Genomic DNA, 21,401 nt, shown 5'->3' on the forward strand with positions numbered 1-21,401 from the left:
TCTTAGATCAGCAATCAAGTGCAGTCCAGGCAACCAGAGGCAAGAGCTAAATGTGCTGTACCCAGCACTGCCTAACCCACACATGTCAATGCCATTACCAGGCAGAAGAAAGCAAATGTAACAAATAATTAAGCAAGAGTTAATGGTCTGTGACAATGGTATCTTTATTATTCATGGAAAAAGGGGGCAAAGTGTAGAATGCAATAGGAGGAAGAAAAGCTTGAGGAAGACTTATAACATCCCTCCCTTTAAACAAACAAAAAAAGAGCCTCACAAAACTTTGCTGAGGTAACTCAAGAACCTTCACACACTTCGGGGCAGTAGCTTTGACTTCATGATTGCTGTTTTCATTTGTTTTCACTTCAGGCCTTAACCAATGATGTCAAATTTGAAATATGGCATAAATTCCATTTCATCATGCTGAGTTCTCATTTACTTGACTCTTCCCACTCTACATCTGCCGAAGTCGAAGAAATACTTGGGGATTTTGCAGCAACATGTGCTACACTTCATTTTTGCACCTGCTGATATCTTTGACAACAGCAAGCTACATGTTTGAAACAAACATCTTACTACCTAATCCTGAGGAGGAAAAATAATGAAAAGAGACATAATGCCTATGTCTCTCTAGAAAATTAAGGGCAACCAAACACTTTAGTTTAATTTGGATAGCCATACTTAATATTGTCACATTAAAGATGCAGGCATTATTTTATAAAGCAACAGTAGTATAATTTAATAAAAATACTGAATGTTTAAGATTGAGGACTGCCCAACAAATTTTAAGCTTTAGAGCAGACATCAAAAGTTACAGCCCTATCATGAAGCACAGTGACTTAAGGAAAGGAATTAAAGAAATATAGAAATAGTCAGCTTTTAATTCTCATTGCTCAGTAAGGAATCTTGTTCTTGGACATTTATTGTGTACTTATAGTTTGACAGCATTTCATCAATATGGGTTTATTCCCCACTCTAAGGGTAGAAGGAGAGGGGAGATGAAATGCTGTTGGCACTGCAATTTTTTCAAAACTTTAACTTGATTTACTGAGATACAACAGAGAGCATGCAAGTCAACAAATATCACTCGAGGTACATTTCTCCTGTTGCTCTCCACGACATATGGCAAAAAAATCTTACATCCAATATGCTTAAAAAGGCAAAAAACATTTGGGTGATGTGATAGAGACTCAGATCACAGAAGTGAAGAGCATGAACCCAGCCTATCAACTTAAACACTCCATTTGAGATAAAAATGAAAAGAAGTCTCAGAATCACTTCATAAGCCTAACAGTACACACACAAAGAGGTTAACTGAGAAACTCAGGATCAAGTCCAGCTCTTTAGTGAATGGCCCACAGGGAGACTAAACCCACATCCTTGGTGTCATGCGCACCATTCTCGAACCAACAGAGCTAAATGGTTTTTTACATCTTCACATGCAAAGGCACACAGAGTTCTCTCAGCTGTGGTCTGAGAACTAAAATACTAAAATACTAATGGCCATATGTGTGAAAGCCGAGACAGTGTGTAAATGGAAATGCTCTTCAGAGCACCTCGCAGCCTGAGGCTGTCACTGCATGCGGGGCTCGAACAGCTACTGTGAGGTAAAAGGAAGAGCAACCAGGGATGGTAAGAGTTGCTAGGGAATCTTTACGGAACGGGAAAGGGAGGAATCAATGTAGCTTAGAAGGGCAAGTATAGGAAAACAGAGGAATAAGGAAATAAAAGGGTCCAGTCCCTTACAAACCAATGCTGGTCACATCCTATGGCCAACCAGCACCACCTGCCCCGTCCTCTCTTTAAGCTCTATTTTGCCGGGAGAGGATCTCCCTGTTCTGAGCTCTGAGCACAGCAAGAACACATCTCACGTGCCCAGCACTGCTGAACACATCCCAGCACATCCCATCCCACGTCCCCGGTGGGACGAGGAGGGCTCGGGGCCACCAGAGCAGCAGCCACAGCCCGGGGACAGCTCTGGTCCCACTGGGTGAGCGCACCGTGAATGGCCACGCTGTGGCTGTGGCTGTGCAGGCACCACTGACAAGAGCAGCTCTGTCAGCAGCCACAGCACACAAACACATGGCAGGAGCACTCCACACCACACACAATGATCTGCAAATGCACAGAGCCCCAACTGGAGGCCATCTGCATCGTGCTCTTCCCAGGAGCTGATGTTTCAGTGAGTCAAAGTGTCCTTCTTATTGTCTGAACAGCGGCAGTTGAACTGAGGAAATGCTTCTCAAAAAAAAAAAAAAAAAAAAAAAAGTTAAAATAAGTTTCACCAAGATACAACTGAAATCTGTCATTTTTGCTTTGCCAAGATAAGAACCATATGTCAAAATCAAAAGAAAAAAAAAAAGCGAACATTTTTTTTCCTAAAGCATTGATTTGGTCAGGTACAAAAAGAAAAAAGGAGCTCACGATCTTATTCATAGTAAAAGAATCAACATTTGCAATTTTTTGTGTACTACCTAAAATTTGCTGAAACCCATTTTATCTTGATTTAATAGAAATAAGTCAGCTAGAAATGTGCAGCAGATCATAATCAGCCTTTACCAGAAAGCAGTTTCCTGAAGAAAAACCCATTCCTTTTCATCACACGGACAACTTCTGCATCACTTCACTAAAATATTGTTCAAACACCCAAAATCACTACAATAAGGCAAGCACTGCTTCAGGGAAATAATAACCACAGGTTAAATTAACTCTTTTTGCCACAAGTAATGTCCAAAACAGACAAGTAGTGAATAAAAGATTCTCTATAGACTACTTGCAGCTGCATTGAAGTGGTAAGCACCTTCACAACAATTAAAAAATAAACTAGGAGGGTACTAGTGTTTGGAGTTAGTTTTCTTGGGGAGGAGAATTTTTTTGCCTTTTTTTACTACATTACATTGTGATTGCAAAGGGAAAAAAAGCAATTAAAGCTCCAAGTCTGCCAAGAAAGCAGACAGGAATTGCACGTACTAGCTGGCTTGACAATAAAAGATTTTAAAGTAGGAGCAATGATCATTTGAAAAACATAAAACAGTTTCTCTATAAATAACCTTCACAAAAAATAGTCAGTTACAGCATAGCATGTAGTTTTTAAAAATTTGTATTTTAAAGGCCCTAAAAAAATCACACAATTCAAATGCATTTTTCAGAGAAGATAGTTTGTGAAGACTCCAACCACCTTCCATTTAAAAAAAACTTGTTGAAATACAGCTAAGCATTCACCTCAACAATCCTTAAAAAAGGTGGAGTGAGCAATCACCTCACTGTTGTTCTCATATACACAAAGAATAAATGTTGTAGTATGACAAGGATACATATACCTGCTTTTAAAAAGCCAACACAATGAAATGACTAATATTTTCAACATAATGAGACAGAATTATAGTCTCATTTCATGGCCAACTTTGAAAGCCTGTTATGACAAGAGGGCCAGGTTACATGCCCTGACTTACAAAACTCCGAAAGTTCTTTTTGGCCATATGAAACACAAAATACTGCTTCATCAAAAAACACTCAAGTACACACAAATTAACAGTTGGAGAGAGTATATAGGTCAATAGCAAAGAGGCTTCAGTGTCTCCAATCACTAATTCAGTCAGTGGGCACCACTCTTGGATGGCAAACACAATTTGTAATGTAGCCTGTTTTCCACTGGATTAATGGCATGCCTGCCCATGCTTAAGCAGATTGAATATTATGAAATCCTTCACAACATGATAAATCCTAGGCCAGATGACACAGCAAGAGGATCAAGACTCTTATGGAAAGTAGAAGGAAGAGGAGAATGCAAATATTAGTGGGACTTCAGGCTGATGTGTCAGAACATTGGTTATAAGCTAATATGTAAGAATTAATTATCCCAAATCAGCAATGCTGGGAACAAGTTATGAACAGTTCCCATAACTTTCATAGCTACTCATCTTTCACTTGGTTCTCTGCTGGCAAAGGAGAAAATAAAAGGAAAGAATTTTCAGTCTACACAAAGTCTGTGGGACAGGTTTCTTGATGTTAGAAAAAAAATTTATAAACAATTTTAGAATTTTGGAATCTTTAACTCTCTGTGAGATCTGAGTACATCACTGTGACAGAGAGCCTGAGCTCTTTGTTCTGCATTACCAACTGCAGTCAGAGCCATTCTGAATTATTACTGCACAACTCTAACTTACACAGAAGAGTTACCAAGGAGAAGGACTGCAATTTTAATATGGTCATGAGTGACTTACTGACTACCAAAGTTAAAATACTCATGTAAGTAAGAAATAAGCACAGTAATATTATTCTCAAAATGCACACCAGGATCTAGTTGTGGGAACCACTCAAAACCACAGAACCTCAGCTGAAAAGACTCAAAATCTGTTCTAAAACAAGCTTCAACAAGACACAACAGCAAACACTTATTGCTTATAACTGAAAGCAAAAAATACAAATAAAATTAAAAACGTGTTCAAACAAAATCCCAAACATGCAAAATGTAGAGAAAAGTCTTAGCAAGGGCTCAAAGCAGGATTTGAGGCCGACAGCAGAAACTCATTTGAGTGCCAAGACAAAGGCAAAGCGTTGCACCTAGCAGGGAATAACCCTGTAAAGAGGTACAACCCTGCACCAGGAGGTGAGAAGCAGCTCTGCAGGGAAGGACCAGGGGGTCCTGGTGGTGCTGAGCCTGGGGTAACATCTGGATCCTGTCCATTTTCAGTGTGGAGCAAGCTCTCAAATAATAAAGGCTAACCACCTTCCAGGCTACATTAGAAAAGGCAGCCTGAGGAAGGTGATTTTTTTCCCCTCTGTTCAATACTTACTGAAGTATTCAAACAGTTAAAATAATTGCAGCATTGATTTAAAAAAATAAAACTTGAAAAAATAAAAAATCAAATTAAAAAATTAAAAAAAAAATCCCAAAACAACTCTGGACTTCTAACAAGCTGTCAGTTATCTACTGGAATTACACTTGGGGCATCATCCCAGTAAGCTCTGCAAGCAGATCAAAAAGGCAGGACTACTTTATCATTATCCTAAAGCCAGCCTGAAGAAACTGTAATCAGGAGGAATTTGACTAGCTGACAAGACAAAACTGCATCCCCACAAGAGCTCTCACAAGAATCAGAACTCAGTTGCTAAAGCTGAAGCTGGTCAAAAGAGTTCTACACTTTTTCTGCAGCTCAAGAAAACCACCAGAACTGGATCACATAAGCAGTCATTGTCTCTGACTCCTACAGACCAACACACATACATTAATGCTTGTATTTATTCCACTGCTGTTAACAACTTCATGCTTTTATCACATTAAAATAAAAACATATAAAAGCATTCTCAACTACTGTATGCAGACATTACCACACCAGTTAAGCCCAGAAACACAATTTTGTTTTTCCTTCAAATTGATGAAACACAGGAAGGTGTTCTTAGATACAAATAATGTAAACAAATATTTCTCTATATTATCAGCTCTGCTTAAAAAAAAAGGGGGAAATGAAATTCAGAGCATCACTGAAAAGCTTTGCAACTAGCAAATCATTTAATAAGGAAGCACCACATTCAGCATGGAGTGAGTAGACTTGAACTAATGTGGCTGCACACATCTGGTCCACTGTCTACACTACTGAAAACAAAACAGGTGCAAGTGTTATGAAAAAGAGTTTCAAAGCAGTGAAGAAACCACAAACTATCTAAATATTGGGTAGATGGGGGAAGAGAAGAAGAGAGTCTCAAAGACATTCCTAGCCTGGTGTAGGCAGATTCCCCGAATTACATTCTAAAAATATTTCCCTTGCAGAACAGCCCTGACCAGATTCTCCCCAGAAAAGGAGTTGCATTCACAGACAGAAAACACAATATTTGGAGTCTCAAGAAACTTGTAGAAACTATGTACATGTAATTTCAACCACGTTGACAATATAATTTCTATTTGAGTTCTGTGTGCCAACACGACAAAAATATTCAAAACTGGTATGAGATGCAACCTTGTCTTTGCAAAGAAAATGTTATCAACTTGATTGTGCAAAACAATTCCTTCAACACAACATGGAGGAATGCAATAAAACTCCAAATATAAGAAATGCAAAAGGCTTGCTTAAGTAACAGCCTGCAAATTGAAACATTTGCTTGGCCTCATCCCAAGACAATTCCTCTGGTTTTCATCCTTCTCATGCTGACTGCCTGACTCACCAAAGCACTCACATTCTTCCATTCTAATCTTCACTTTTTGATCTCAGTGCAAATGGACAACTTACCAGATAAGGAGATGAAGCTGGTGTCCACCTTGTGAACTCATCCCCACAATTATCCCTCCAGATCATCTTTTGGCAAAGTTTTCACAAGGAAATCTTTCTGTTAAGATTTTATTTCATGGATGCCACCAGAGATTGAACAGCCAGGTGAACAGGTAAATTCTGTCTTGCAGTTGATGTGCTTGTGTGTGTATATATATATATATATATAGATGCATATACATATATGAAACATCTGCATAACAGTGACCTTCATGGGCAGGAACAACATTCAAAGCAAACTTGCAGACCTTACTAAAGATGAAAGGCATTTATAGAAGTTTAAAGAAAAAAAATGGCCAAGCCTTTGGAAGAAGAGGGTACTGAGAATTACTAAAGAAACAAGCTGCATCAGACTCATGAAATCCCTGATACAAAAACAGTTGGATGTGGGCAAGGAGTCAGGTTAAGCCTCATATATAAACTCAGTCTGTTTCTATGCACATTCTTGCTTAAGGCTAGAGTCAGAACCAGGATACAGAGCAAGATGCACTCTGAAACAATTTATCACCCTGTTAGGTAGGATGCAATTTGTAAGAAAGAATAACAGAGTAGCTTTGCCATCAAGAAACTCTCATCAATGGACTCTCACCACTCTACATAAAAACATTGTTTCAGTAAGGCGCAGTTGAGCTCAGCCTACCAGCATTCCCATAACCTACACCAGGTAATTTCCAGGTCTTGTGGTACAAGACATGGAAAGCAGTGGGAAAGGAGAAAAATATTCTGAAAATATAACTTGCTGCATTTTCAACAGTTCTCTGCTCTCAGCAATCCACCCTTCCCCAGAGCACCTGCAGTGCTCTTGTCATGCTCACACTCATACACAAGAGCAATCCTACCGGGATGCTCACACGAGCTGCAGCCAGCCCAGTGATCCCAGAGCTCAGGTGTCCTGCCCTCCCTGTTCCAGTTCATGCTCTCCCACTTTTCCTCCCACACCAGCTCCAGGCTGATCTAAACTACACTGATTTCAACTACCTAAAGTACCAGAAAACAAATGTAGCATCTGGGAAGTTACCAGGAGGGGAGTGGATCCCGCCACTTTCAGTATCATGAAGCTTTTATACATCAGCACATCTATTTCATGAAAACTCCCACTGATTCACCTGCAGAGCTCTTGGCTAAACATGGGAAAAAAACCCAAAACAAACTATTTGAGTATTTTTACATCTTATTCAAACAAATATGTTTATATTTGAAAATGCAATGCACACCAAGACCTCAGCTTACTATGCAGTCGACTGAAATAATTTCAAATTGCATTGAAAACGTATAAGCAATACAGATGTTGCTAGAAAAGTGTTAAGAGAAGTCTGATAAATACAAGCAGAACTTATTTAGTATGTATCTACCTATAATAAAGCAACTGGATGCAATGGAATGAGAGGTGCTTAATTCTGGGGAGGGGGAAAGACCAGAAACACACACATCTGTTTAGTAACTATAGACAATAACATTTCCTCTTTCTCACTAAAACACTGGTTTTAAATGCAAAGCAATTTCTCCTCAGATGTAGTCCCCTAATTAAAGTGTGTGTTGTTTAGCTACTAAAGACAGTTTAAAGTCCAAAATAGAACCAAACTTTAGCTTATTTCCCAGCAGCTCAGGTGGGAGGTTCACCTCTTCCAGGTTTTCCCCAAAATAACAAACACCTTAAACAGGTCAGTTGCAAAGCAGTTTCCAGGACCACCTGAGAACAAATGTAGGCAACAGAGGGAAAGTGCTGTATCTAAGAACAATGGAACATCACTGGCACAAAAATGCACTACTCAAAGATAGGCTGGGTGCTGGAAGAAACGTCTCAATTATTAGAGCACTTAAAAGTCCAACATTCAATTTATTTCAGTAAGACCAGAAGGAAAATAAACTATTTTTATAAGGCTGGAGAATAAAGATGCCTAGAAAAGCAATGGGATGATTGCTTATAACAAGGTCCTAAAGCTGGAAAGCCATTTATTCCTACTAAACAAAAATTTTCAGTTTTGTGTAACAGTGAAAGTCATCACAAGTCTGTAGCACCAGGGTAAGCCTTAATGCAATCCCTCTTTGAGGGAACAATAGCAACATTTTTCAAACTGAAGTCTGGATCTTTAATTTTCTTTTTGTCCAGACCAACCTTTTTGTAGCACATCTACTTTCAAAAGAAAAAGTAAAGAAAACCCAGGGTTCCTTGCACAGTGTGCACCAGATCAACAACATGAGCACATTGCAGTTAACTGCTGCAAGACTCTTCCTCTCTGGACAAGTCAGCAGGTTACATAAGCTTTGAATTTTTAGAAATATGAACAAGCACACTAGCATGCCATTGTGAGCCTTAGGCCTTAGAACAATGGGGCATTTTTAAAAAGAATTTGAAATGCTCCACATGATATTGCTTTGTAAAAGATAATGGCTTCATTTTACTTTCCATTCTGCAGAAAGAAAAACTTCTGTGTTATTTACAAGCTGATAAGTGCTTGCTAGTTTATAGTATTTAGATACTGTATTATAAAACATACAAGGGATTAAAAGCAATGAGACTTAAAAGGGAAGGGTTTTTTGAAGTGCATATGTGAAATGTAGAGAAATAGTAAGTGTTCAAAGAAACAAATTCCATTGGAAAGTCAGAAATACACTTCTCAGTAGTTTCATTTTTCAGCTGTGCTTTCAACTCAAGTATTTCATCAAAAAAAGTAACACGAAAGTGAGTAGAAATCAATTACAGAATTTAAACTATCCTATCTGGGTTTACTCTGATGAAAAAGATTTTCAAATGCTTGTACTATGTGTCTGAGCAGTTGAAATTATTTGTGTTACTTAAACACCAATTTATTTTATTTTTCATCTAATTCAATTTCAGGCAACCTAGTCTGAGGAATTTACTTTGAATAAAAAAGGACGCTTGAACTTGATGATTTTCCTTTGAAATTCTTCATAAGGGTGACAGTTGTGTTGCATTTGTGCTTCTAAAAGGCCTTCCACAATGAGGTGCTGACCCGTAAAAAGGCACATGAGCATTATCACAATTCAAATAAAGGCAGGACTAACTGCTGGATACAAAGACAGAAGCAAAGCAGTTAATGTTCTCAAGCCAGGGTTTTATAGAGAACTGAGAATACTGCCTGTACACATATCAAGACAATAAAAAATACAAAAGAAAGAAACAAGTCACATGTTCATGACACAAGTACCTACTAATTTTCCCATGAAGCAGTTACACATGATCTCTTTCAAGACAACTGTGAGCAAACACATACAGACATGACATACTTCCATGTAAATCATATTCAATAAACAAAAGAAATAAAGAGGCTTCAGCAGCAGCAATGCCTGTAGTACCAAACACACAAGAGAAGTTTCTGAAGCACAACATCAAACACTAGGATCCAACACCTCACAGAAGTTTTTTCTTCACACACTACTAGTATTACTTTGAATTTATGCAGCACTATCCCCAGTTGAACCTCAGAAGAGGGATCTATGCTAGATTAACTAATAACTGAGCCACAAACAGAACCAGGTAAAATACTGACAATTGTGTAACAGCTCAACCAGCTAAATTGGCCACAATTCCTTCAATGAATGTAGAAACACACAGTATGCTGGGTTTTCTGTAAACATCAGTCCCATGGTTTCTAGTATCATTTGTTGATCAGCAAAATATCCAACAAGGCTGCTGAACTTAAACTGAAGTGTCAAAATAGTTGAAAATTGTAATTTCTTCGTTCTCTCAGGGGAAATTCAAAGGATTGCTGAGATGCTCACGACAATTCAAAAATCACATGGATCAGAAAACATACCACATCATCCATTTCATTTCTGCCTAGCAAAAAGTGTTCCTGTGGCTCCAGCAGAATGCATCCCCAGAGCTGCCACAGGGAGCCAAAGGCTCAGAGCAGCAGCTGGCATCACCAGTGCATTTCTCCACTCCTGTTACCACTGACAAAGCTCTCTGTACTGGGCACTGCTGGTAACTGGATGAACAGTTTCAGGCATGTCCAGGAGTCCCCACCATCAAGAACATGTTATCTTATGTATCTTTCATATCAATGTGCAAGATAAAGAGCAAATACTTCTTGCTTGAGAAAGATCTATCAGGTATACAAATATACAAATACAAGAGCATTTCCCAAGCTTTGCAAAATTGGTGACCATAGGGGCCACTTCAGTAGCAACACACTCACACACTGGCTTGGACAATAGGAAAGTACCAGCAGCTTTTGCAAACAGGACATGGGAGTTATTACTCACAGTGTTACAAGGGCTTTCACAAGGTTGGGCTTTTTTTTTTCACACTTGAAGAAAGTCAAAGCAGTTTCTTAATTGTGTGAAGTTTCTATTCCCCCACCCCCTAAAAGGGCTAAGCTATACTTGCATTTTAAAAACTGGTGACATATAGAAAAAAAACTACTGATTAAGAGAATCACACTTTTATAGGGCACACACATTGTTCAAACAGTGTTATAAAGACATATTTTCCATGAAGCAGAATATATTAGGAACAGCTCAGAAGTTCTGATATATAGCTAATCCAGCACATTTTGTGTAATAAACCATTTAAAGTAATAAAATACTTTCACACTAGTTCACCATCTTTTGAACCCTTGTAACCATGTCTGGAAAAACAAACTAGTCATTACAAAGTCATAAGAATCATCAGCCATGTGTACAACATTTGGTCACTTCAGAGTCCATGTATTAATATATTCATGACTTATAAAAGGCAGACACTTGCACAAATCATTAACCTAGATTATTAACTGTTACAGCACCCAATAGCTTGCTCACAGTAATAGTTACCTATTCTATCTTGTATTACTGTGGTCACACCCCTCTGTAACATACCCATAATGTGTTTATAACTTGGAACAGTTCATAAATGATTTATAAAAAATCTTAAAATAAAAAATGTCCCTGTATCTCTTTTTTTTAAAACCATCTGGGCTCTCAAGACACAATATGTGAAAGTACAAAGCAAAGATGAAAACAGTATATATCTGATTTTAAGATCGCAGATGAAGAAAAAGAGTTTTTGTTGTTTAAAAACAAATCTATATACAAGGTATTGACTATTCTCAAGCTAACAGTGGAACAGCATGATCAAGAGCATAATTTTGTGTAGTTTTAAATAAAGTGCAGTCAGAAAATTGACAGTTTATGTATAATTAACTGAACTGCAGGGAACGTAAAAATGGTATCACACTTTCAGTCAGTACAATCACTTACCAATTTCAGCAGGTAGCTGCTTGATTTTGTTCTCTCGTATGCTAAGCATGGTGAGTTTTGACAAGTTTTTGATATCCTTTTCCACAGTAGTTATGCGATTAAAGCGTAGGTACAGCGTGGCCAGGGAGCTGAGCCTGTACACCACTGAGGGGATTTCTCGCAGTTTGTTGTGCCGCAGGTCAAGCATGCGCAGCTTCTTCAAGTTATCCAGAGAGTCAGGCAAACTGGTGAGTGAGTTTTCACTCAGGGCCAGCGTCACCAGGTTCACCAGACAGCCCACCTCTGCTGGCAGGCACTGCAGTTTGTTACTGTATAAATAAAGTTCTGTCAGCTGCGTTAGCTCTTTGACAGCTGATGGAAGCAAGTGTATAGACCTCTTGGACAAGTCCAAGCGCATAGAATTCTCCTCCCGGCATTTATTGAGCTCTTTGATCACTTCAGCATTGCTGGATTTTTTGCGAGTACCTGTGGCAGGATTAGGTCTTTTTATCGTATTGTCCACTGAAAAAGCTACCCCAGGCTGCGTGCTACTGGAGTCCTTCTTTCCATCTTTGGCATCTTTCCCTTTGGTCTTTGGCTCCTTTTCTTTGCTCTCTTTCCCAAATCCTCCGGAGGCCTTCGCCTCCTTCTCCCTTTCTTTTGACGATTGGACTTTTGGATCCTTCTCTTTACAGTCCTTTTCTTTTCCTAGATTACTACTCATGGTGACTCAACGTTCAGCAAGCACCACATGAAATCTGTTTCTGAAGTCCACAAGAACAATTCAATTCTGAGGCAACAAGGATCCTTAAAACACGCAAATGTTGAAGCCAGGGGGGAGCTTCAGAGGTGTGACACCCATTTGCTACATATTGGTTCTGAAGGCACTCTTTCCTAATCCTGCTCTCAGGAGATCCAGCTGTAGAGATCAGGTCAAATGCTCCGTATTAGTATTTCTGGAACACAGAGAAGAGAAGCCAAAGTTAGTGTAAATATAAAACTTCCAGTTAAATACTGAGTGTTTCTACATCGAGCCTGTGCTCACTAAGTCAGGTTAATGATTTGTCCTTCTGTTCAAATGTCAATGAAAAACCCAAGGCTAAATCAGAAATACTACACATATTGCTCACAAAACCCACTGTGGTACAAGAACTGTACTAATTAGTATATGTGAGGGAAGAAAAATCACAATTCTTAAACATAATACTGCCTTCACTACTACATTTGAGTCACCATCCTATGTCTTACCTAGTTCTTACAAGAACTCCCTGGTCATCAACATCAATATTCTCTCTTCCCTCAATGCCCAATCAGCCAATAAATATCTGCTATAATTTTAAGTGCCTGCCTCTTCAAAGAAACCCATATAGGCTTATTCTTCCATCACAAGAGAATCTCAGTTTAATCTACAGTAAAATCTAATATGCTCAGTAACACAAACACTTTGCCTTGACGTGTCTCTTCTGACCAGCTCTGAACTGCAGGTCTCTGCTTTTCATGTGGAGCAGAACATTTTTACCAGCTTCATGTGCTTTGAAGAACCAAGCATAAGGATTTTTAAAATACACCTATCAGAAAGTCAGCCCAAAGCCCAGAAGAAACAATCTATTATGCTTCAATATAAGTAAAATTATGAAGGAATTTCACTTGGGAGTAGGACACAATATATCTTTACCATATCTTGAATTTACCCCCTCAATGAATACAACGCAGCCTAATAAGTGAACAGATGTCTCAAACCTATAAAGATTAATTTACATTTTTACAAAATCATTTTGCACCATGGAGAGCAGCTTCTCTTCATGTTTCAATTCAAAACACATGACATGCCCAAGAACTTCACGATTCTGTGTAATGTGGAAAGGTTTTGGAATGTATCTTTGTGGAAGAAAAATAAGCAATCAATGGCAACAATAATTTCACGTCTCCATATTAGTCCACCTTTTAGCTTTGATATGAAGTATCCATTGCTGAAGCAAGATCCCTTGTTTCCCAGCCACCTTGTTTAAATACCTTCACAGGAACTGTCACTGTCCTGGTATTCCAACTTCTGCACAAGTACATAAAGCTTGTAATCAAAATCAATTAAATAATATTTTGCATACTTAAGCCATCACAAGTACTATACATACAAACATTTTTTTAGCAAAGCTCAAGTAACTATTTTTAACTGCGGTCACGCTATGTGTGATTACCTTCAAATACAAAAATGTACATGGAGAACACAAAGCTGCACACTTTGCTCTATATGTATATATATATTCATTAATTTTTTTTTTTAAGATAAAGAAAATCTATTTAAAGATGATCAGAAGGACAAGGCACTTTACCCCAGCTGAAAATCCAGCTGTTTAGTAACAATGCTCAAAAGAGAACCTGCCCTAGGAGGTGCCTTCCAGTCCTTCACCCTGATTCATTACTGCTGCAGCATCACCAATTATGCTACAAACACTGTAATATAAAAAAAAGAGAACCCCTCACCCTCAAAAGAAGCCCAAAATTGCCTCCAGTTCCTGTCTTCCGGACAACTCTGTTGTAAAGGGCCATGGCTGAATGCTAGCAGCAGCAAGCAAAACCAGTTTTTAACTTGGAAATTTTCTGCACTGTTGAGTTTTCTGAAGCAGCACAAGCCAGTTCTTTGCTAGAAGTTCTTTACTGGTTCTATCCTTAAGATTTCCACATGGCTTTTACACCATCCATTAATTTAACCTCTCCTCAAGATTGCTAACCTCACCAGATTTTATTTAAAACTGCTTCTGAGCAATGTATAATCTACAGCTTGTAAAAGGCCAGTAATAGGACATGCAGTGACTCCCAAAGCAAAAACACAGCTGACTAAAGGGTGGGAGCCCCAAAGGCTTGACAAGGTTTTCATTATGAAACAGTAACACAAAGAATCAAGAACTAACAGTTTCTGAATTCCAATAATACACAGGAAAGAGACCTGAGTGCCAGAACAGCTACAGCTCCTCATCCAGTCCTCAAAGTGCGAAATACTCAAAGGGCTGCTGTTCTCTTGAGCTTTCAATTTAATCAAATTTAGGACCCACCAAGAGATTTGTTTCATTTCTTATGTGCACAGCAGCTGGAGGAGGTTTAGAAAGAGCCTCAGAAAGGAAAGGCTGCTGGAGATTAGTGCTGCAGAAAGCAGCTCGGCAGTGCAAGTGCTCCACATAACCTGCACACATTTCACTGTCTTAGTTAGCAATAACTTGAATTGCCTAGAAAGAAATTAAATGTTCATCTGCAATGCTCTACATGATCTCTACTGCAGATCATTCAAGCTGATGGGGTCACTCACATACATCAAGTCAAACCTGTATGTAAACTTTTGGTGGGCCTTAGTATAATAACACATACTACAGAGGAAGTTAAATATGTTTCAGAAGGTTATGCATAATTTTCAAGCCCTTTCAGTAAGGACAAGAGTCACCATCAATTCTAAAACTACAGTCAAACAAGCATTCATTGTATCCCAAAAGGAGAGCTTCTTTCAGAGATATTTTTAGCAAAAGGAAATTAAGTGAAATTAGCTAGTTCTGCCAACTACTTCCATTTTCCAATGCTGTTCAAACTGACTTCCTGTCAATATTAATTGACATAAAAACATTTAACTATTATGTTGTGGAGAACTTGGAAAATTTAATAAGACTCTTGCTTGGCACAGTATGTGAGGGGAAAAATAACGTTTAAAGAAGTTAAGGAAAATAATCTCTTCCCTGTTCCGAGTATTACTTTTTTAAAGTAAAATATTTGTAAATAGCTATAAATAACCAACTTCAGAGTTTTGATCCACTCCTCCTGATGTCTGGTGAACATAAACCAGATGCATTTCATTTTTTCTGTCATCTGTAACTGATGAAACTTCAGAAACAGAAGCAACTTAAGCCTAAACTGTATCACCTTCCTTACCGTGTGGAAAAGAGGAACACATTTACCTTGTAAATTTTAATGATTTTTTTTAAATATATAAAAGTAATTGAAAAGATATTTCAGTTTTTCTGAGCAAAACAACCTAAAACATTTATGCAATAAATGCTTTATTAAAAGTGCAGTAATGTAGGAACATTTTGCAGTTCTAGGAATAACACTACACTAATCAGTGCAATTTGGCAATATAAATACCAATGCTTCCTGGTCACTATCTAACACAATATGAGGCTTGAGATAAAGGATTTCAGCCAACTGCTATTCAAGTAAGGCTGTAAAAACCTTAACTGTCTCCTACCCACTACTGCAAAGCAGTGGGACCCCCCAGAACAGGCTGTTCCCCGCATGAAACACTCCCAGCAGTCCCTCACTTCCCAGAGGATGCCTTCAAGTGTCTTGTGACTTGTAATTATGTGAAAGTTTCCTGTGAGTTCACAGAGATGGCTTGAAGAAGAAATTGTTAACTGAACTAAAGAGTCTCCCATAGCTGAAACATGTCCCTCTCAAGTGAGGAGGCTAACCAACAGCAGGATTCTCTGCCAAAGGAAAATCATTGTGGCACGTCATCTTACAAAATGGTCACTTTACAGCTCCACCTAAACCTTTACTGGTTCCCCTTCTGTGTTTCAGGAGCCAAACCAGGCACTTAAAACCATAAACATTTCTGATATTCTAAGCATGTGATATCTAAGGCATCATTTCCACTGAAGTGTAACACATTACACTCAACTGTAACAGAATTTTACTTCTGCAATGTAGCAAGAGACACACAGGCCTGCATTTTAAAAGAATTTTTTTTACTACATATACAACTTTTTATCACAGTAGGAATGATTTTTTTCTCCTTATTCTGTGTTTGTACTAAAATTAACCCCCACCATGGCTAGGGCTTTCCAACATAAAAAAACAGCAGAGGATCATTCCGAATGCAAAAAAATTTGAATAAGGAATCGGCTCCTACTTGACACTCTGGAGTAAGCAAAAAATTATTCTACTAAATAACAATAAATAAAATGTTCTGAGATTGCAATTCTGATCTAGGTATTTCTGATTAGTCAGCCCTAAGTGATTCTTAACAACAAGGCAGAGTTCAAATGCTATCTGGTAATTGCAGCAACACCTCTTCACAAACAAACACACCAAAAAAATCTACCTTGTTAAAAGTATTTACCTTTTAATTAGAGCAGCATGGGATACATCAAAAACATTTCATATCCCAGCACACCACAAAGATGAACACATCAATAAGCAATGGATGAAATTTAAAGCTTAGCCCAAGTGGCTACAATGAATTTCCATTTCATTTCATACCACATATGCAAAAAAAAAAAAGCCAACCCAAAAAAACCTCAACCATCATAGTCACTACTTTCATTTGGAAACCCAAATAGCTTAAGCCAAAGAGTCACTTGCAAACAAAGCACATTCTCTCCTACAATTTGCTAGCTTCAAACATCTGACCTAGAGAGTTTTCATCTGTGTAAGTGCATTTCAGCTTCTGCCACTGCAGCCACCACAGACCAGCTGGGAGCAAACTGCTGAATCAGTCACCAGCGGCTGCACAGCTCCTCTAAACACAAAACCTCACTCAGAGGTACAGAGACAGCAAGGGAACAACCAGCCATCACTCCACCAGAGATCAAAAACAGCAGCATCTATCTCAACAAAAGCAGTGCTCCTGAAATATGCCAGCTAGACAGCTTCCCTTCTTTGGGAAGAAACCTGTTATTCCTGAGTACAGGGTGCTCAACAGCAGCAGGGCAATACTGTCATGGTGCCAGCTACCCTGGTTGGCTTGTTCAATAGAAAAGGCTGACCATTAAATTCATCTCAGTTCTCTGAGTGGATGGCCAGCAGATGGTAGTTCACAGGCTACCAATTCAGCCTGATCTCAACACCCCAGGATGTGACACAGCTTTCACCCTAATCCCCTCTCACGCTGAGGGAGCGGCTTGTTCACTGCAGGCACAGCCTGAGCCTGTGGAGCTGAGCAAGGAGGAGGCCTGGGCCCTGACAGCCTCCAAGCCCTTCAGAACATCTTCATCTGCCACAGGCCTGCAGCCAAGAGCATCCCGACTGTTTGCTGCCTCCACGGCTGCCAAACAGCCAAGCGTAACCCAGCCTTGCATTCCAGCAAAACCTGGGGTGGAGGGAATGACGGAGCAAACCTCAGCCCAAGGGGGCAACAACTGCTTTTAGACCACCCCAAGGGCTTCCTTATGCTTAAGGCACTGTGGTGCAAGCATGTCTGTAACTATGGGCACTTAATTATAAACCTATGTGGAGTTACATCTGGAGTAACTACGAATAAGCAAGTGAGTTTCTAAAGATTTTGAAGGTTGATCATTGTGTGCCTGCAAAACCAGGCAGATCTCCCAGGACACCCTGTAGAAGGGGCTAACAGCAGGCCTGTTAGCTAAAGGAGTGAGAAGAAGCTGAGAAGTAAGAAGAAGCTGATAAGGAGCTTTCTCCAAGGCTGTAACCAAGGAGATCGAGAGAAGAAAGATAAGAGCAGTTTGCAGTTGGACAAAGCATTTTTAGAAAGTTAGGTGAAGTCACTATAACTTTTCACCAATAGCATGGTATTGACTTACGGTGGCCAATAGCTAAAGTAGAAGAAGGGTAAACAATTGGAAAGTGTATAAAAGATCAGCCATGCTCACTAATAAAGTGTTGCCAACTGAGACTGCTTGTGCTCTCTGCTTTGTGTCATGACCGCCTCGACTGCGACAACACCCCATCCCAGCTTCTGACACAGCCATGCCCTTCCAGGGCAAATGGGCAGGCACATGGACACACTGCTGGGTTTGAAGCTTTGGAATCCATCTCTTCACTCCCTGGTCACCAGCTTTGCTGCTCTCTGGAAGCATTTCCCTGCACTAAGTGCCAGGTCACATACCAAAGTCCAGAGCAGTCGGGACAAAAAGGCTCCACACTTGCAGACAGAGTGTCACCTATGCAGACAGAAAGTCACCCACGTCTTAAGTTCCTAGGAGGTAGAAATAATCTTTAGTGCCTTGCCTTTGAACTCACCTAGCAAGCACAAAAATATACATACTATGATTCATTCTGTGTGCTCCAACATTATTTTTATGAAGCACTCTCTCTCTTCTTCTCCTTTGCAGGAACAAAAACCCACTAGTTTTTTGGCCAAGTTATAAAATACCATTGCATATTTTTGCAAAACAGACTCCAAGAGCAAAGAATTCTGCTAACTCCATGGAGCAGCTTATTTTAATATGTAAAAAGGTACTTTCTACATGTGTGGCCCCCCAGCATGTACCTTTTGAGCTGCATGTCTCCATTTCCATGGCAACTTGCTTTATCAGCAGGCTGTGTAATCCTGCATAATATATGAAATTTGAAAATCCTAACTTTCTAGATGAAACAAATTTCCAGGATTTAGTGCAGGTTCTAATATCTCTTAAAAGGGTCGTTCTAAATGGATTTGCCAGTCTAGGAAAATCCAGTTCTTGTTTTTGTGACCATACAACTTCTCTATCTATAGTGGCATACAACCTTCTGCAAGAGCAAGCACACCCAATCCACCCAATACCCTCCTTTGAATAAAGATCACTCACCCAGCAAAAACTTCATTTCCAATATAAAACAACCTTTCACTATTACCACTACACAGCACCCAGACACAACTATTCAGATCCCTCAACAGCTCCTATAAACAACCTGCCACGCACTGTTTTGTTACCAATTTGACAGAAAATGGCACTGGTCCCACCAAAGGTGATGATACAAACTACAAACCAGCATCAAATATTTTTCATTCATTCATCATTTCCTCTGAGCAATAAAAACAACTTATCAAAACAAAACCTACTCAAAAGGAGACTCAATATGAATTACAAGCAAGAGAGAAAGTAAACACACAAAGCAACAGCAGAGTAACATATTATCTACTAATTATCTACATTACCAACAAATTAAGTTGTGTTGATCCTACAGAGATTGGGACAAAGCACACACAAAACCCCATCACAGCTAAACAAAAACAATTACTATCTAGGGTAGCATCCCACCCTGGCCCCTAAGAGCAACACAGGATTATCTACCAAAAATCTTGTTTATTGTGGCAGTTCTCTGTTTATTTATCTCTGAATTTGACACAGTACAAATTTGCTCAGTTTCTTCAACATGCTTTTCTGTAATAATCATGACAATTTCACAAAGTTCAGTGCTGGATGGTGATGATTACCAGTCTCTCAAATTTTCTGACCATAACTAGTGACTTTTATGTCACTGGATCCTTTTGCAGAGGAACACTATGCCAAAAAAAAAAAGAAACCAAAAAGCTATCTAAAAACAACTTAAGATGTGGTTTTAACACAATTTTGTACACAAAAAGGAGCAACAACTCTTTACCCTCTATGTTCTAGCAGAAAAAGCCACAATAACTACATTATTGCAGCTCAGCACTGAACAATATCTGGCCTCTCTTCAATTTTTTTATTGTTTTCAGCTAAAAGTATTTGCAGTTCTTGATCTTCAGTTAAGATGACAAAAGCCTGGACATATTTGTTTTATTGAACACCTAGTTTAAATATAACTAATGCATTGAAAAGGAAATCTGCAGTAACATTTACTTTTCAACTAGCATTGTGAGTTTGGAAGATATAGAAGTGTCTGTCAAAGCCCAAAAAAATACTTTACCCACAAGTTGCCAATTACACATCTCCTCATCCTTAAAATTATTAACATATTTTGGATCTGATCAGTTCTTAGAAAACATCTAGCTCCTTGAACAGATCAGCATTCTTTTCAAAGAAAAGATAACAACCACAATCAGCATCAAATTTGCTCTAAGTGTAACCTTCTGCTTCAATACAACTAAATTAAATAAAATTTCTTTGAAAACTGCACAATGATCAGCTAGTGTTGTTTCTTTATGACATTATATTTTCCCAAATTTTTACATTATATATTTAAATATTACAGGAAAGCAAAACAAATGTAGACTGAATGAAAAGTCAAAAAAATCTACACATCTTCCCCCATTACTGCTCAAGCAGTGCTCTTTCTAGTGAGGCTTTTTTGTTTGGTTTTGTAATTTGCCTCTTTCAGACAAATGCATTTTACCTGCTGAAAGCAACTGATTCAGGCCAGGTTAATATATATATGTGTGTATGTGAATATATAAATATATAATGTATATATAACATTAGGACAAAGAAATTGCTGTGTTTCAGCTAACTAGATATAAGTTAAAATATTCTCATCTCTTTTCTCCAGCAATCATTTGCCTAAACATGATGTGACCAACCACTTCTGCCATCCAAATACTCAGATGCAAGAACCAGAAACTGACAAAAAGAAATGCTATTTTCCCTGTATGATGTGTGCCCACTCCAGCTGGAGTCTCATTTTTAACTGCTACATTTCTGACCTTAATTGCATTCTGCCCACTCAGTTTCAACTGGCTTTTGCATTATTCCCTCCCTGTCCTCACCCTCTCAGGCTGCATTACTGCACATGGTTAAGCAGATTACCACATTCCAATGGGCACCACATTCCAATGGATCCCATGTTCCTGCACCACTGCCTGAAATGATGCTCAGCCACAGCTGGAGAAGCCAAAGCAACTCAGAAATACCTCAGGGAACTTCACCAATTAATGGCACCATGGAAATGTAGGCTCATTACACACCCTGAGGAGGTGATGAAGACCAAAATTACTCCCAAGCCTCTTTCAAAGCTTTCAACTGCTTTCCCCCATTGAGCATGACAGAATTAAACACAAGGACAGAAAGCAGTGAAGTGTTGCTGACAAACAGATGCACTCCAGAGGTGGTTCAGGTGGCACTGCACCTTTGCCACTACAGCCAGGGCTCTGTGGCAAAGGCTTCTTCAAACACACTGATCTGTACAAAACTTCACTCCTTCAAGCTGACATTTGGTAGCATCTGCCTGCCAGCCCTCAGGAATTTTTGGATTGTTTTGGGGTTGGAGAGAGGGGTCTTGAGGGAGCATAAGAATAGAGGGAAAAGGTAAGGTAATTTACTTGGTTCAGCT

At 39.0% G+C, this 21,401-nt stretch overlaps 1 protein-coding gene across 2 annotated transcripts in view; it reads right to left on the reverse strand.

The window, feature by feature from the left end:
* Nucleotides 1-21,401, reverse strand: part of SHOC2 (SHOC2 leucine rich repeat scaffold protein) — a 63,080-nt gene that overhangs the window by 26,329 nt on the left and 15,350 nt on the right. For both annotated transcript variants that reach the window (XM_054276913.1, XM_054276914.1), the window contains exon 2: nt 11,469-12,403. In XM_054276913.1, the coding sequence (XP_054132888.1) occupies nt 11,469-12,171 (703 nt within the window). In that variant the 5' untranslated portion in view covers nt 12,172-12,403. The remainder of the gene's footprint in view (nt 1-11,468; nt 12,404-21,401) is intronic.

Source organism: Melozone crissalis, unplaced genomic scaffold, assembly GCF_028551555.1.
Source record: "Melozone crissalis strain CALT ecotype California unplaced genomic scaffold, PUWL_Pcris_2 ptg000019l_1, whole genome shotgun sequence".
NCBI classification, from domain to species: domain Eukaryota; kingdom Metazoa; phylum Chordata; class Aves; order Passeriformes; family Passerellidae; genus Melozone; species Melozone crissalis.